General features: G+C 38.7%; 1 protein-coding gene across 5 annotated transcripts; it reads right to left on the bottom strand.

Annotated features, from left to right (window-relative positions):
• Window positions 1-914: 914 nt before the first annotated feature.
• LOC103714870 (OVARIAN TUMOR DOMAIN-containing deubiquitinating enzyme 12-like) lies at window positions 915-13,555 on the bottom strand. Of its 5 annotated transcripts, XM_039114929.3 has the most exons (12): window positions 13,391-13,555; window positions 10,039-10,315; window positions 9,853-9,948; window positions 9,581-9,750; window positions 8,607-8,680; window positions 7,327-7,381; window positions 5,747-5,821; window positions 5,525-5,598; window positions 5,386-5,434; window positions 2,274-2,358; window positions 1,470-1,526; window positions 915-1,232 (listed from the first exon to the last, which is right to left on the bottom strand). In XM_039114929.3, the coding sequence occupies exons 2-12, from the start codon at window positions 10,178-10,180 to the stop codon at window positions 1,171-1,173; spliced, it is 939 nt and encodes a 312-aa protein (XP_038970857.1). In that variant the 5' UTR covers window positions 10,181-10,315; window positions 13,391-13,555; the 3' UTR covers window positions 915-1,170. The 5 variants fall into 5 exon arrangements, with proteins under 5 accessions (XP_038970857.1, XP_038970854.1, XP_088568703.1 ...); XM_039114926.3 differs by having other exon boundaries at window positions 9,853-10,315; XM_088712577.2 differs by having other exon boundaries at window positions 9,853-10,315; window positions 13,034-13,515.
• Window positions 13,556-17,389: the final 3,834 nt, after the last annotated feature.

The following is a 17,389-nucleotide window of genomic DNA, read 5'->3' as shown; positions in this document are numbered from 1 at the left end:
GAAGGAAGGAGCCCGCACACAACCCAAAATCCAGCCGATCCATCACCATCAGCTGGCCCGCCACCACCCAAGGGCCGCCTAAGAGAGCGTTGTCCTGATCCTCCTCCGATCTGAACCTGATGACAATGTGGTGTTTAGCTAGGAGAAAAGCTTCCACCTCGTACTGAAGTTTTCCCCACACCATCACCTCCTAGGCCACCCATTCGGCCAGAACATGCTGGCCTAAGCTCCGAGCAATCACTATGACCTTCTTTCACAACTGCCTAGCCACCTCTATCCACTCCACCGGCAGCTCAAGGACCTCTGTGAAATGTCTCTGGAGATTCTCCACCTCCATCTTCGAGATTTGGTGGGATGTCCATCCCACCATCCCCGATCGCCCCCGCCACTTCTCCTTGCCTAGATATGGCAAACTCCAGCTTCCACCAGCAGAGGAGCCCTCCGATGCCTTCCCTCCTTGGTCCCTCCATTCCAATGCACACCAGCTGTTCAACCGAAGCTTCGAGAGCACATGAAGATTGATGCGCTCGCTCACCCAGAGCTCTAACTGCTCTACCCTCTCTTTCAAAGAAAAGAATGCAGTTGACACTCATCTCCTCAAATCACTCCCATCAAATGCTGACATGGAATAAATTAATTCAATCTAATATTTATCCACAGTTTTTTCTATTTTCGTTAATTTACCATCATTAACTAATAAAAGATCTTCCCTGCATCTGACTGAAAATGTTTTTTTTTCCTCCGGGGGGGTGGGGGTGCAAAGACTGCAGATGGAGCTTGAAAGTACGAGAGAAGCGGCGCATCCTCGTGCAGGCCAAGCATCGGAGCTGGACTCAACCGCCAATACACAAGCAGCAGCAGGCTTCCGACGCTGCTGAACCATATCCCAACGTAAATACATTACCAGGCGAACAAAAAGAACAAGCATTTTTATCTGGAATAATATAGATGAATATAGCATAGAAACATTGGATAAGAAAATGAATGTCAAGGCCGCAACCCACAGGGAATGTACATGCAAATGTGAATCAAAAGGTTGGATAGCGCAGGGATCATGCCCTATCTTGCAATGTGCTTCGCCTGCTACATCACTCGACGGAAATAGCTTGCTCAGAGAATCTCTCTAGAAACAGGAGATGTAAGTGAAGACCGCTGCAAAGACTTGCACTCCTAATGCTTGTTTCCAAAGTGCCACCACCTTTTCTTCCTCTTGGTCTCCGATGTTGGTAGATCTGCACAGCCAAAGAAGAAAATTAAGAAAATGCTTTAGATACCGTGCAATTTTGACCAGATCAATCATTTTGGATCCAGTTCAAATGATTCTCCAGAGATTTTGGTCGTACTCGGATGTAGGTAGAAATATGACTACTGAAAATGTGAATAATCTCCACGTTGTCGGTCATAGCGAAAGCCTTAACCGATAGAAGGGCAAATATACCAGATAGACATAGAGATTATCCTTTACTTACCCCCTTCAGGATAAATGGAATTGTAGTGCACCTCAGCCCAAAAGCTCAAGAATATTACTGCCAAACAGGAGGGAAAGTTAATATGGCAGTAAATAGCCAAGCAGGTGAAGGGAAATAAACAATTTTCACTCCATAATTCCAATACTGAAACAGAACGAGTTGTGTCCATATACATACATAACTTACATTAAATCAAACCAATATCATTGGTTAAGAAAAATCTTAGAGCCATTTGTACAACAGAAGGTTATGACAAACTAAGCTTGTATTGAACAATAATCAGACTTCTTAAGAGACGCAACAAGCTCATAAAACTACAGTCATACATATACACTGCAGGATGGCAAATAACCATTCTCACCCATCCTTTAACAATGAGTTTATAAAATCCCGACATGTTGCTCCAATAGCTCCATTGCGTGCATTGCAAGCATGTACCACAACACTCACGGGACACATTATTAAATGTCATTCAAGTGAAGGAATAAAAATGACAGCAATTTTTTGGTTTCTATGAGCTGCATGGATTACTGACAAAGCCCCAGAATTGCCGCTACACTCATAAGACATCAGTGTTTTGATAGTTAAAGAAAAATAAATGATATATGGATATATCGAATGGACCAAGCCAGAATAGTAATTGCCACCAGGAATGCTTAAAGAAAGTCAAGCAATTACAAAAGCAGGTTCCGATTAATTGTGATCAGTTTTGCATTACTTGTTGAAGGTTCACTATTAGTTCAATAAAACTGCCAAAGCAGAAGAAATATGATGAAAAAACTGCAAGCAAGCATTTGCACAAACCTCGTTTAGATTTCTGCACATTTGGCAGAATCTCAATATAGCAGGTATCCTTGAACGATGTTATAACAAAAATTTTAACGCCATACTGCATAAGATCAATAAAAACTGATCATCATTAAATAAACCATTTTTAAGTATAAAAGATCGTGATCACCTTGCTTTGTGCCGTGAAATATCAAGGGAAACTGTGTACTCATAAACTTACAGGTAAAAAGCATACTAACATATGAATAATGCAACATGGAGACAATATCAAGAGAAAGCATGAAATAATCAACATAAGATAGAACAAAAGCGCTGATAACAATCCCTAAGTAAAAGGTCTGCACATAAGAGAGAGATAATGTTCATATTACAGAACCAACCCTTTCAGCCTTTCCCTTCATTGACATTGTATTCATGATTCAATATACAAGTTTGCCTAGTTTGTTTTTATGGCTGAAGCACAATATACAGCCAGTGCAAAAGGTGGATTGCTCATATGAACATGAGAATGAAGATGGATCCCATCACCAATGGGCATGAGTCATACATGACAGCCAACCAAACAAACAAGAACATTCATAGATTCAAAGAAGTATTTATCTAACTACACTTTCACAATGTCTCGTGTGATGCAGTTTTTGCTCTATCTAATGAGCTAAAACGAAATAGCAATATGTAATTCCAATAAAACAGTTCTAACTTGTGTGTTTTGCCTCGTTACAATGGGATATAGTATATAAGATCTGCTGCATACCGTCCTAAAATACAAAGATATATCTTCTAACAGAAATGTGAACACTCTCAGATTTAACATAAGTTCACAGAGATGAAAGCAGATGCCATCAACATATAGATTTGACGCCTGGTACAGATACTGGTAGTAAATAACGCAAGCGGCCAGGCCTTAAAGCATACACCACAGGAAAGTAAAAGCTTGACAAGAAATAGAACTCTGGCAACCTAAGAAGATTGCAAAGAACTGCCAAGCCCAAGTGCCTAAATCAAAAATTTCATCAACACATCTTGATGCTATTAATTATTGATTTTAAACAAATAATGCAAATAAATTCAAGGACAAAGGAAAATCGTATTCATAGAGTTAAATAACCAAAATTCAATCAAAATAGCGTGCAAAGGTTGATATCGCCCTTGTTAAGAGCTCAATATGAGATAGAAGAACAAGCTCGCTAGGATGTAAGACATAATCATGACGTGCCAACTCAGGAAAAGGGTCAAACATGAACAGAAGATGAAAATGATCACTCCAATAAGTCTAAAACAAACCTAGCCAAAAATGCAAGGAAAAGCACCTCCCGATGGATTGAAACACCAAAATCCCAATGCTATAAGCACTTCAAACTGAAAAATTAGGGTGGTGTTGAAAGTTGCAAAGATGAAGGATACCAATAGAAGCTCTAGACGAAGTCTCAAAGAGAGTTCTGCAAGACACTTAAATAGACCCCAAAGTCCATGAAAAAAGTAAAGACTATGAATCTCAATGAAGCCAAGTAACAATTATGCAAGCCAGGCCAACATCTGTTAGTACAGTTTTTTGCACCTCATCCCCAAGGGCTTGCCTTTAGGAGGTCCAGGATTCAAATCCTGGGTGTTGCTTAAAAAGAAAAAAGGCAAGCCAGAGAATTTGGGAGATTCAAGAAAGGCAAAAATGATTCTATGCAAGATTTGATGAAGCAAGAAATGAAAGTCATAAATACCAAAAGTGCTAATTTGAGGATTTGGGTGTTGATAAAGCAAACTTCGAAAAAACAAGTCCGATCAGATTAGATTAGAACAGTCTTAGTTGATAAAAATAATGGCTAGCAGTTCCTTCATAATCTTTCTTCAGGGAGGCAACCCTTGAAGTAAAAAAGATCAAATTTTCTTTTGCCGTATGAGGTTCCATTTAAAGGGACTAGCACTCAGTAAAGAGCAATGCTAATGAAAATGGTGGAAAGTGCATCAGCTCCAATGGTCTTGGACTCTTGATGCTAGTCTTGTGCATTCCCATCCAGTGACAAATAAGTGCTACACAAAACCTACTGTTCAACATTACTTGTCAAATCTCATTGATTGGTTACTATGTGGTATTTGCTAGAGACCAGACTGAGTCTATACATATAAAGGATAACCAAAACAAGCTCATAAGGTTTAATTTGGTCCAGAGCACTAATTCAATAATCAATGGCAATGGTTCACTTGATCCTATCCATAATTCAGCGTAGAGATGTCAATAGGATAATTTACAGGCCTAACTTCATAGTCATGCACCAGGTCACTGGATCGAGCCTATTCAAAATCTTGTGAATCTCTATCCAGATCCAGCTCACTGACATCTGAAGCCCAGCTTCAGGCAACAAAAATAAAAGCATGTCAACAAACCAGGTCAATCCAGGATAGCGAGGAAACAAGACTGCTAAAAAATGCCCCCATTGTTGATCATTGATTTGCAAGCATCATTAATATTGACAGCATGGAAAGAAAGCTGATCAAGAATTTTTTCCCCATAATGTCTCATTCACAATCAATCCAGGTATATGCTATAGCATGTCAGACCACGCAGGCAGGTTGTCCCAATAAGGGATGTGCTTTCAGAAACCATGTACACCTTTTCAACATCCATACCGTGTATGGGCTATTAAATCACAAACATAAGCAAAACAAAACTGTAAAATATTATTTTAACATTTTATTCTCACTTTTAATGGTTAATTAAACTTATCTCAATTAAGTCAGTCTGTTTAAAGGTAAACTAGCAAAAAAGAAAACAATCTGTCATTTTATATCTCAAATTTGTGTGCGGGTGAAAGGATGGGGAATCCCAACAAGTTCGAGATATAAAATAATCCTGCAAAAGTTTCCATAACTGATTTATGTAATTCCCATGTTATTGCACTTCCTTCTTATCACTAATAGAATATACAGCTTAGGATCCAATTGTTCTCTTGGAGAAGCTCCTCACTTCACAAATCTACACCAACATTATCATAAAAGTTAAGATATCCACAATATAGTAAGCCATCAAATTAAGTGAAAAATGTAGTACTGACCAGAAACATTAAAAAAAGCCAGACAAGATTTCAACAGAAAGAAAACAAAAAAAATATTGGAATAAGGAAAGAAAACATACAGAATCTGCAGCAGCCTGTAATGTGACATGATCGCCCCATTCCCCACTCCTGTTATTCACAGTAGTACAGTACTATGAAAATATTACACGCTTATGTGTTTCCAAAATGGTATCATATGTTATAAGATACAGAGCATACCTACAAAGCTTTTTCAAATAGTCACCATATGCCATGGGAACATATCCCTCATAGATCTCAGGGTGGGACATAAGCTGGAAAATGAAAACAAAAAGACATGTATTCATTAAGCATGTCAAATGCAGATCAACATAAAAATGAAAAGAGAAGATACTCATGAAATATCAAAAAGATGAAGATCAACAGAAATTTTAATAATGATACTAGCATTGAAGGACAAACCTGATTAACAACTTGCTGCCTCACAAACTTGTGGTGTTCAGGGGTACGGTAAAATTGATCGGACAGAGCTCGAAACTGTGAAAGACATGAAATTCAAATTTGTTATTTCCAACGATAAGAAGAAAAGGTAAAGAGCATGCATGCATGTATGTAAAAAGCTTCGTTTCTCTTTATCTATCTTCACAGCTATTTTGGATCATATGCTTGCGCAAATGCAAACAGATGAGGCCAGCCAATCTAAGCTGGTTAAATCCAATTTAGACCATGCAAGGTCTTTTAAGAAGCTTCCCCTGTTTCTATCTCCTTCTAACAAATTGAGGAGCAAGAAGATAAAAAAGAAGCGCATGAGAAAAATATTGGGCATCAGAGTCCAATTCTGGTAAGTTAGAAGCATGCATGCTCTTTTACGTTCTATTGCATTTAAAAGATATAATTCTTATGTCAAAAGTTTAATTTATTTTGGAAAATTCTGCACGCTTTTTATGGTTATTGCTTAATTCAATTGATCATGCATGCATATCAGATTTGATATTTGAATTTTATGCTAATTATTTTCTTTACTATGAATTAAACTTGAAAATGATTGTATCAAAAATTTTAAAAATGTAATATAACTTTTATATGAGTCATAAAATAAAATGAGCATGAATCCTATAGATATCAAATCTAAGCATGTAGAGCTTTTATGAGAAATATAAGGTCGTGTTTTTGACACATTTTCTTTTTCTAGATTTTTCCTACCCTCTCAATTTTTAATTTTGAAGAGTTTCATGCATGTTTGGAGAGGATGAGCCTTTGCACAACAATTTTGTAACCTAAAGGTCACAGTTTCGAAATACGGAAACAACCACCCAGTATGCAAGGATAAGGCTGTATACATCTGACCCTCTCCAAACCATGCAATGGTGGGAGCCTCAAGCACTAGGCTGCCCTTAAGAGTTTCATGTATGTTTATTGCATTCATTATACTTATCCAAATTATGGCATATAAACTGTTGGCAACAGTTCACCTGCCAAAACAATTTAATGATTTTATGTGTATACAAACCCTTCCATATGGCTATATACTGGCCAAATTAAAACTGCATTATGCAACATCTGAACCCAAAACCTTTGGAAAGTGGGTGAATTTGAAATCAGCCCATAAAAGATCACCTCAACATTTCATAAGCTGACAATAGATTTCAGTTCTTTCGGCTATCCGAACTGGTAGATAATCAAAATCCACTACGTTATTTATTACCAAGTACAGAGCGAGAAATTAACTGATGTGAGAAAAATTACATAAACAAAATAATAGTGTGGACATATTGATTCCCATACAATGTTATTGTTATAGCAACATACTAGGAGAGAAACCAAAATAGCATAGTAAGACAAACAAAACACTATAGCAGCAGCTATCCTCCCAAAACCTGAGCTGACAAAACTGAAGAATGAGCCTAATCATTCGCCAAACAGAATTTACATATTAGCTGCAATTGACAAGCTTATGTCCTGACTAGTTTCTTCAGTACACATCTATGTTGTTTAATTTGAAGGAAAAGGAGAAGAAAAAAGAGATCCATCATGCAACTAACCTGACAGTTACCATCTCCTTGAACCTTAAGCTCAACCAAGTCATACAGTTGCAACCTGTAGTGTATAGCAATCAGACAATCATATACAGAAAAATTTACAACATTAGAATACAATTTAAGACATGTAGGTACTGTACTAATGAATAACCATAACTATGAAGCCTTGCACCAACAATTTGGGTCAGCTTTATGAATCCTTGGTGGCTGGTCATTGTATCAAAGGGAATTCAGGTGTGTGTGTGTGTGTGTGTGTAGCGAGAGAGAGAGAGAGAGAGAGAGAGAGAGAGAGAGAGAGAGAGAGAGAGAGAGACACTTGAGTGAATCTCCGCTCAGATCCGGTTAGGTCTAGATTGGACGATGACGATCCCACATTGATGATCTGAGCCGTTGGATATGATCTACTACCTCTAAATTGCTTTACATACCAAAATCATGTGATTGGAGATACCTATCCTATGCATCAAGAGGTCCAAAAATGGACAGCCTAAATAACACTAAATTTTGTAGGTTTTATTGATCACTTGATGCATAGCTAAAGCTCCAAATCACATGACTTTTGGTGTATTAGCAATTTAGAAGTAGTAGATCACATCTAATGCCCGAATCACCGATATGGGATCCTCATCATCCAATATAGACCTAACTGGATCTGAGTGGAGATTCACTCAAGTGGAGCCAAGTCTAGCTATATATTAGAGCTGATCATCGACTGGGCTTGGGCACATATTGTCAAATTTTGAATAGGCCCAGCTTGAAGCCCGACTAAAAATGAATATACTTTAAGCTTGAGGCCCAACCCATGATCAGCTCTGCCATACACACACACACATACTGATGAATTTATACAATCTTTTGCATACATTGACTAAAGCATATTACATATTCTTGATCAAGAAGGTAAAATTTATAAAAGAGAAATATATTCCAGTATGAATCCATGGAAACTTCTATGCATTCCTAATGTAGCTAGGAATGTTAAGCTCATAACAAAAATTATAACTTGTCAAAACCAGCACACTTTGGAGATCACCCACAATGGACCGATATGTCAACTTTTAACATGTTATGCTGTTTCCATGGTGCAAACCTAAAGCTGCTGAAGGTTTTCATAATTTGGACCAACTTGAAACATAAATAATAAAAAAATCCATCTATGCAAGCCCTTGGAAACAGCTTTTGAACTACTACTCTGGGATGCATCTCGTTGTAACAGACTAACCTATCAAAGTGAGATACATCTCACAGTAATAATTTGAAAAGTATAGTGCTACAGGCCATACCTGTCTATAAGCCTTTGATGATCCGAAGTAGCTTCATCAACAGAAGGAATTTCTCCATTGATTCTAGGAACATGCTGTATGAACCAAACAATTTATGATGTGAGAGATAACATGCATGCTAACTTCTTACATTTCAAGAAAATGTAAATATACAGCATCCATATATGCAAAAGGTGAGAGATAATGACGATGACGTATATGAAATGACGATCACGTATATGAAAAGAATGTACTTTTCATAGTTAATATTTCAGCAGATGACAGGTAAAGCTGTTAATGTGGTGTCACTAAAGAATATAGGTGGAGGAATTCTTCAATATGGAGTAATAGCAAGAACCAAAAAAAGTCATTTCTCTGGCAGTTTAAAATATCAAAGACATATAACAAGTGCCTAGATAAGCAAGGCACACAGAGGTGTATAAAGTGTATGCATGACTGTTGATGGTGCAGGGCTGTCATCCAGTAGAAAATGCATACCAAATAAATATTCATGTTGGTCTTCTTTGGTAAGATACCATATGTCAGTCTTGATAATAGGTAAGTCCAATTTATTTCGTTAATGAATTAGATTGGACCTTGTCCAATCCTTTCTCTCAAAGAAAAAAAGATCTTTAAGCCGAAGGGCATCATTTTATCAATATGCCGTTAACCAGGACAACCAACCTATCAGCGAAAAATAATCAGATCAATTTCTACTGCCAATGTTATGCTGAATGCTTTCAGCCATATCTACTCTAGTTGCATATATGCTAGAACATGAAACTAAAAGGAAAGCTCAACAGCTTCTTTTCATGGTTTCACCTAAGCAATAAGTGATTTTTCCTTGCATTGACTGATAAGAATTTTCATATTACAAGACTGTAAGACATTCTCTGATTTCCCACAACATTTTTCAAACGAAATATTTCTTTAATCTACCAGTGATTTAGTTATATAGTTGATAATGTGAGCTTCAAAAGTATGCATAAACTTACAGGAATCGGAACCATCTGATTCAACCTCTTGCCTACTTCACCATCTATGTCAGAGAAGTCATCTGTGAGCTCCAATGACCAATCCTCCACTTCATATGAGTATTCCCCAGGACTTGAACATGAACTGGAAGGTTCCATCTCATCTGCCTCTTCCTGACCATCTTCATTCCCTACATAAAAATGATAAATGCAATAACAAAAAAGGAGCACAAAGATGGGAAATGAGACACAAAATGGACAATTGAAAAAGAAAATTCTTATCATCTGCTTGCCTGAACTATAGTTCCTCATTGAAGGACCAAACCAATCTTGTGTCAGAACAGATGCTTGCAACTGTTCTTCATCTGCATGTGAAGGTCCAGTTGCTTCTGCAACAGCAAGCTGTGAAAATTCTTCTTGAAGAGCATGGGCAATAATCTCATCATTCTCTATAGTAGTACGGTCTGTGCCAATATTACCTTCTCCGACATAACAGCTATGATAAAAGCTGGCATCATGTTGAGTAGCTCCTCCACAATACTCGGTGTTTGAAAATGGATCGCCATGGAGAATATCAAGACCCCAGCGGAGAACATCAGAATCTTGCTCGTACATAATCATCTGCTATAAATACTTCCCTAGCATAATACTGTGCCAGAAACAAGAATCCTGAATATTTCCACTTGCACAGTTATCTTACTGTAGCTTGAGAATATGTTTTACAGGTAGCATAAAATCATCCCTGACAGTCATTCCCTGAACATACATGAAATTAGCCTCACCAGATAGACAGGTAATATATATATATAAAATCACCAACAACATGAAGAAGAATTCAAATGATCATATCAGAAACTAAAAGGAAATAGATAGAAACATGACTGAAAGATGAAATAAAACTAAATCAAGAGAATAATCAAAATTTCATACTTCGTGAAAAAAAGTAACTCCAAGATTACTATTATATCACATTCTTATGTGCTGATATTTTTAACAAATTCTACAATATATTATTGGAATTTAAAAGAAGAACATGTTGATTGTATAACAGCAAAAATTTACTTACAAGCATTACAGTTTGAGAAAGTAGCTCATCATTTAGATATATTAACTACTAATGTGTCTACATGATGCACAACAACTACAATTTGGTTGAAAGCTGGCATCAAACATGTAAAAGGTCAAGGCCAGATGAAGAAGATTAAAGCTAGATGTTATAGACTTTCAGTTAAGAGTAATCCAGTAGGCGAAAGCAAGCATCATGATGAGATGGTGAGCAGAAAGGTTTCTTCTTCAGAAACAGATAACTTCATACATATTGAAAGAGAATAAGTTCAGTTATGCCCTTCACAATTTAAACAATAACAAAAATAAAACACCATCCATTAAAATCATAATTCAACATAATCTGCTCAGATCGCCAAATATGGCAATTAGAATATCCTAAAGGATAGTGGACCCATCACTTCACTCCGAACAGTCTTATTTCCTGATTATACTTGGAAAAGAGTGCAATATGTGAGAGGCGCCCGATCCAATCCTAAGCCCCCCATCTACCCACCCCATATTGCAATCGCAATATGTGGCAAAATAAACCATGTCCCAAATAATCAAACTTGAAATGGAGACTTCTAAAATCGCAAGGGCAAACTCTGCAGCAGTTGAAGGATTATAAAAGGATGTCCGCTAAACATAGGAAGATTCAGAACTAGGTTTCACCATGAAGGAAAGTACAAGTGTTCTCGTCCGATTTGGGTTGACATGAGAAAATCTAGTTTAGAGAGCGCAGTTTGATAAAACAGGGCTCCAGGTTAGGTGCTGATGAGCACAATGAACTATCCATGTGGCTGAGAGCCCTCGCAACCCAGGCACAATGACAAAATTATCTCAGGCACACTCTACTATAGAGCTATTAGCCCGTCATGTGGGCCTCCTGCTTGGAGGCCTGAACTTTTTTAAAGTGCTGAATAAAAAGATGGGGCAACTAATGACTTCTTGAACAATCAATCAGACTATGCCAGTAATCTGATTCTGTATGTTCCAACATAAGCAGGGACTTGACAAACGACAAAATAGAGAAAAGTTCTAAGAATTCACAAACATGCAGCAACAAATTGGAAGATAATCTGGCTGCCCATTTCACTTGCACGATTTTCCTTGGGCTCACTTATGCTGACTTGGAAATTTAACATTCAACCACCCCTTGTATGACACCAGTTCCCGCAAGTCACACCAATCCCCTCATGCCACATGGCTGGATGAACTTTCATATGCACAACACAAGAACCTCCTAGCATAGATAGATATATAAAAAGGAGACAAATATTTCATGAAAGTCATATTAGTAGGTCATTTATCCACATTTGACTACCAAAATATAGTTGGTTATCTTTTTAACTGTTTTGTGGAAATGCTTCCTTGCAGTCTTAAAAAATTCTTGATGATCAGTAGCAAAAAATGTCACAATTAGCAGGATTAATGAAGATCAATATGGATTTAGGGAACCCAAGACTTCAGCATATTGTAGGCCTAATGGCTATTGCTCATAGCTTCTGTCTGTGTGATTCTAGTAAAAATTATGGATCATGAACTCTATAATGCTCTTAGAACACAGCTGGATATATTACCAGGTAGGAAATGTGACAAAAGTAAATGCTAGTCATTATGAAATATAATGCCAGCAAAACAAGACCATGCAAAAGAAGCAAAATTCTCTCTACAGAATCGGTCTACGGCTGGGAGAAGAGCCAAATTCAAGCAACGCAGACAATGCTCAAGCTCGTTTAGCAAGTTCTGTTCAATTATTTTCAAGCTAAATTTGAGCTGTCAGGAATAGGTTATCGAGGGATTAACCAGGGAGAGACTGAGGTCCAGGGCTTTCACTTATGTCTGAATATTTATTAAATAATCAATAAGAATTTCATTTGTAATAATAACTGAAATAATATAAATTTATATTATTTACTTATTTATTTATATTTTGAGCTTAATCAAGCAAAGTATGAGACAGCTGGGCACATCTTAAGCTCATTTCATTTACTAAATTTGCACCAAACACAAGATGCTCATGAATGCCCACTTGTTGACACCAACACCCCTGATTTGGTTTGCATCAATTCCCTTTTTTCTGAAAAAAGTATGAAATTAAACAAAAAGAGGTCGTTGATGCATCAAGAAACAACATGTAGATTGTTTGTCAAAGTGTGAGACAACCAAATCACTGATTTCAATAATCACTACTGGAATATGGAATCTGTACAAGGACTTCGATAGAGAAAAGATTATAATAAAGATGCCGGCTTTTGGCGTTAAATAGCTACTCGATAGCCTCAAAACTAACGTCCAGCGATTTCAGATCAACATCAACAGGATATGTCTTTACAAATCTTAAAGCTAACAAATCCTATGTAGATAGAATTAATTCAAAAAGCAAAAGATACCAGAAACGAGCAGGTAACAGTACGTTCCACAAACCAAGATTATATCATCGCATTAATAGAAACGAATGGCCACTATTCTGCAATCTGATCATGTCTTGAAGTGAAACAAGACTGCAATTCAATCACAAGAACTGCACCAAGAATCCAAGACAGCGACAAAAATCAAAAAACAAAACAAAGAGACCAGAGACATTATCAAGATTCCAAAATCTCCAAGCTGAATCCTTCATCAGAGACATCAAGAACAAAACATCAAAGACCGAAATCAAGACGATCCATCAAACTTCCATGATCGGACGATGATCCTTTCCAAGAAACCAAGAACACTCCACTCGCTTAAAAACACCCAAAAATCCTTCAATTTTTTCCACAAATCGGAACAAGGGCTTACTTCCGATCGAAGCGACCCGACGAGATGAAGAAATCTCTCGGTTTCTTGTCACGGAGACGACTGATCGAGCGAGAGAGAAACCAAAGAAAACATCAAAAAGCGACTTCGAGGCGCCACGAAGGAATGAAGAGCGAGAGTCGCGGACGTTACGGGTTTAATGTGCCCGATTGGGAGCGGCGCGGCCGCAGTCTGAATAGCGTTTCGGTATCGGTATCGGATCGGGGCGTACCGCCGGGGAGCATCGGGGCGGCCGTACGCGAATCTTCTACCGTCGGATGCCAGGAAGAGTGTACGGCGGGGATGCATCGAAGGCGGGCACCGGGAGAGCATCTGCTTGTTTATATCACGGGGGGAATCTCCGCCCTTGAAAACCTATCTGACCGCTGTCAGTCGTGGGACCCGCCTCCAAAGCACGATGGGCCCGAGGCCGGCCTCATGACGCCGAAGGGGCGGACGCGAATCTACCGCTTGATACTGATTGAATGGTTCTGATCCATTGCTGCCGCTTTCCATTGGGCATAAAATAGATTGCAGAAAAAGACGGAACATAAGCATGATCCATTCAAATAAACTTACCTAAATGATAAGCAACATAGGAGACCATTCAATTTGCTACATTGTTAGTCTCTCTATAAGCATAAGTAGCCCGATGGGAAATGCATTCACCCAAACTATTTGGGCTGTTTAAAAGTGATGAAATTTGCACGAGCACGAAGACTTTATTTGGAAGTTCTGAAACAATTATGACGGGTCAAACACGGCATGTCATGAACGGATAGTGACCGATTTGGACTCGATTGGCATCATCTACCTTGATGCGGATTGGGTTAATATGTTTCTGGTGGATTAGATACAGTCTTACAAGAAATACTAGAATTATATGCAAATAAAACATGCAAAAATGTGTTATATATAAATTACATATTCATGCTCTCACCCATAGTTTATATCATCTCGATTGTCGACTAAGATATAAGTACCAACTAGTATAATTGCCTAAATTATTAGGTTATATCTGGTAATCTTCCTTCAAAGCTCACGTAGAAAGGAATAGCTATGAAGAGAGGGCTCTCTCTTTTTCCATAAAAAATAAAAAAATAATAAAATAGTTATTCATCCACGATGCAACTTATTTATGCGAGACTAGGGCCTTTTGATTTATAACAACATCCCATGTAGCATTACATATAATTTCTATGGTGATCTCCCAAATCTCTCTCTACATTACAAATATTAATCGATACAAATTCATTATCATCATCTTGTTATTGCTTTAAAATAGTAGCTATTGTCAAATATTTTTACTATTTGTTTGAATATTGTTAAATTTAAATCTCTCCAATGGACAATGGTCGTTGCAACACGGACAACAGTGGTAATGAAACTTTGGTTAGATGGTGGGCAATTTGAATGAGACCATCTAATTGCTGCAGAGACTCGAGTAAAACACCTCAATTAGAAATGGATTTGGTCCAAGTCCAAATTAGGTATTGCTCGTGTCCACTAAATCGTACTCTAGTATGGGCGACTTGAATCCATCGTGCCTTCATTCTAGATTAAAGAATAGGTAGGCTTTGATTGGCTATTTGTTTCTATTTTATTATCTTTTTCTGAGATTCAAATATTTCTATCAAAGATTTAATGCCTCCCTCCCCGCAAAATAAATAAATAAATAAATTGCCGAGAATGACATATGGATGTGACATCAAATGACGGATGCGGCGGGTGTAACCTTTCGGAAAGCTAAAGGTTAAATAAAATGCACTCTATGTCCCTGTACGTATTCCAAACGCCACGGTGAACCGCTAAAATTTGAGCAACGATAACGATTTCTTGCGTATAATGATTGAACTTTGAACTTCCAATTAACAATCTTAATTCAAAAGAAGAAAAGAAAACAACTCATATATATATATATATTGAATGCAGCAATTTATAGAAATCAATGCTAGTAAGAATATTTGCAGCCACAAAGGGCATAGATGCTTTTTATTGTGAGTTCGGGGCTTGTAAGGTTTTGAATTTTGAGTCAACCTATTAGGGCTCACTTTGGCAAAACCAAACTCAGAGATCTCTTGGGATCGACCTTAGATTTTGGTGATCTCTTGGAGAGACATGATGAAGTACGGTACAATATTAGCCAACCATTTTTAGCTTTGGCTTTCTCTAGCAGTTATGGCGAGTGCTTCAAGCGAGTTCAGTCTTTATGGAGGAAGATTAGGCTACGGTGATCAGCTGGGTCCGAAAGGGCCCGAGCAGTTATGGAGGAGATCATATCCTGCTCCACAATATTTGGAAGATGGCGAGAAAGGGTGTCACATTTCAGGCTATGCATGTATATCATGAGGCCAATGGGGCGACTGACTAGGTGGCAGCTTATATAGCAAGCCACTCAGGAGGTACTCTATGGTCTGTGGAGAGAGAGATGCTCGGAGCACTTCGGAGCCTTTTGTTTTCTGATTCTATTGGATATATACGTACTCGTGGTGCATGAAATACCCGTTCCAAAAAAAAAAAAAAAGTAGAAGAAGACAACAACAGTTCAGTAGACCTAAGCATCTATCTACCAATTGCTAAGGCTAGCAAATCACACCGACAATCTCATTTATTAAAAAAAAAAAAAAGAAAAGACAATGACAATCTCAACTCCAAAAAAAACAAAAGAGAAGAACAGCGTTTTCATTACTGTTTGGGCAAGCGTGATTGGTTCATTGATCTACAGAAGACTATGAGAGATTTGTTATCATCCCTGAATGCATGACTGCATGCTACTGGAGCTGGAAGTGACCTGAGAAGATGGAGAAAGTAATGGAAAAGTTGGGCACTTTGAGGGGCCAACCAAAGGCATGTGGAGATTGAGATGAACAGTGCTTTTCTCCTCGACTGATAAAAACTCCACCGATAGAGCACTTTCGGCTTCTTTTCTGAAATATGGAATCTTATGTACAAACTTTCAGGTGTCCATGACCTGAACTTAAAATGGTATTGGTACCTCACATTGCAGCACAGCCACTCCTTCCCCTCTCTTCGCCAAGAGAATATTGAGAATATACAAACGAAGCTGGAAGAAAGGAAAAGCAGCGGTCCAAGTTAGAAAGCTTTTGCTTTCTGCTCTGCCCACAAGAAGTCATGCAACAGCACATGAAATGTTGTGCCTGCCCTTCCCTTCACCTCATTTTCTTTTCCAGATCAGGTATCTGCATCTTATGGAGTGCTGCATTGTTGAGTTCAATTTATCTGACTGATACAATATCTAGATGAAATCAGATCAGAAATCTGATTTCGATGCATGTCTTGGACTTGACTAGGCGAGAGAGCTCGAACAAAATGGCTGGGCGCAAACTGATTCATCTTTGGAATCACTTTGCTAAAGTAATAGAAGGTGACAGCCAGTGTATAAATAAATTCTCTCGCCTTTTGCTGAATTGTTTTCAGGACCTAATATCAGACTCGCAGTTGTTGGGGGAAAAACCCCAAGTCATACTGCCACGGAGGCGCTCGACTAAAGAGCGCCGACCGGAAAGGCGCTCGGCCGAAGAGCGCCGACCAGAAAAGATGCTCAACCAAAGGGCACCGACCAGAAGGGTGCTCGGCCAAAGAGCGCCGACCAGAGAAGCGCCCGACTAAAGGGCGCCGACCAGAAAGGTGCTCGGCTAAAGAGCGCCGACCAGAGAAGCACTCGAACTAGGAAGCGCCAACCAGAGCCCATCAGAGAGTGCAAGTAGAGACGCCCGGTTAGAAAGAGCCGACCAGAGGACGCCGACCAGAAATACTGACTAGAAACGACCCCGCCACAGGGCGCCCCATTGGGCGACCAGCTCGGCTCGGCACCCCTGCCGAGCCGATTGCCTTTGGACCAAATGTTCAACTTCCGCCTAACCCTCTAAGCTTGAGGGACCTGACAACTCCACTACAACCTGCCGCTATCTCCAAGCCGTCAAGGCATAAGATCTCCGCAGGTATTCGGCACGACCTGCCATTAATGCTTGAGACCCCCTC

The sequence above is a fragment of the Phoenix dactylifera genome, chromosome 16, assembly GCF_051530095.1.
Source record: "Phoenix dactylifera cultivar Ajwa chromosome 16, Ajwa_hap1_PhDact_Kaust_v1.1, whole genome shotgun sequence".
Classification (NCBI taxonomy): Eukaryota; Viridiplantae; Streptophyta; class Magnoliopsida; order Arecales; family Arecaceae; genus Phoenix; species Phoenix dactylifera.
Note: the sequence above shows the minus strand (reverse complement) of the source record. Positions and strands in the feature narration are given on the sequence as shown.

What these genes read in the sequence shown, in the direction of transcription:
- LOC103714870 (XM_039114926.3), bottom strand. Translation starts at nt 10,180, where the DNA reads ATGATTATGTACGAGCAAGATTCTGATGTTCTCCGCTGGGGTCTTGAT. An exon ending in AAGGAGATGGTAACTGTCAG is followed by an intron (nt 5,822 to 7,326) that starts GTTAGTTGCATG and finishes TGTCTTTCACAG; the next exon opens with TTTCGAGCTCTGTCCGATCA. An exon ending in TGTGCAGAAATCTAAACGAG is followed by an intron (nt 1,527 to 2,273) that starts GTTTGTGCAAAT and finishes CCTGTTTGGCAG; the next exon opens with TAATATTCTTGAGCTTTTGG.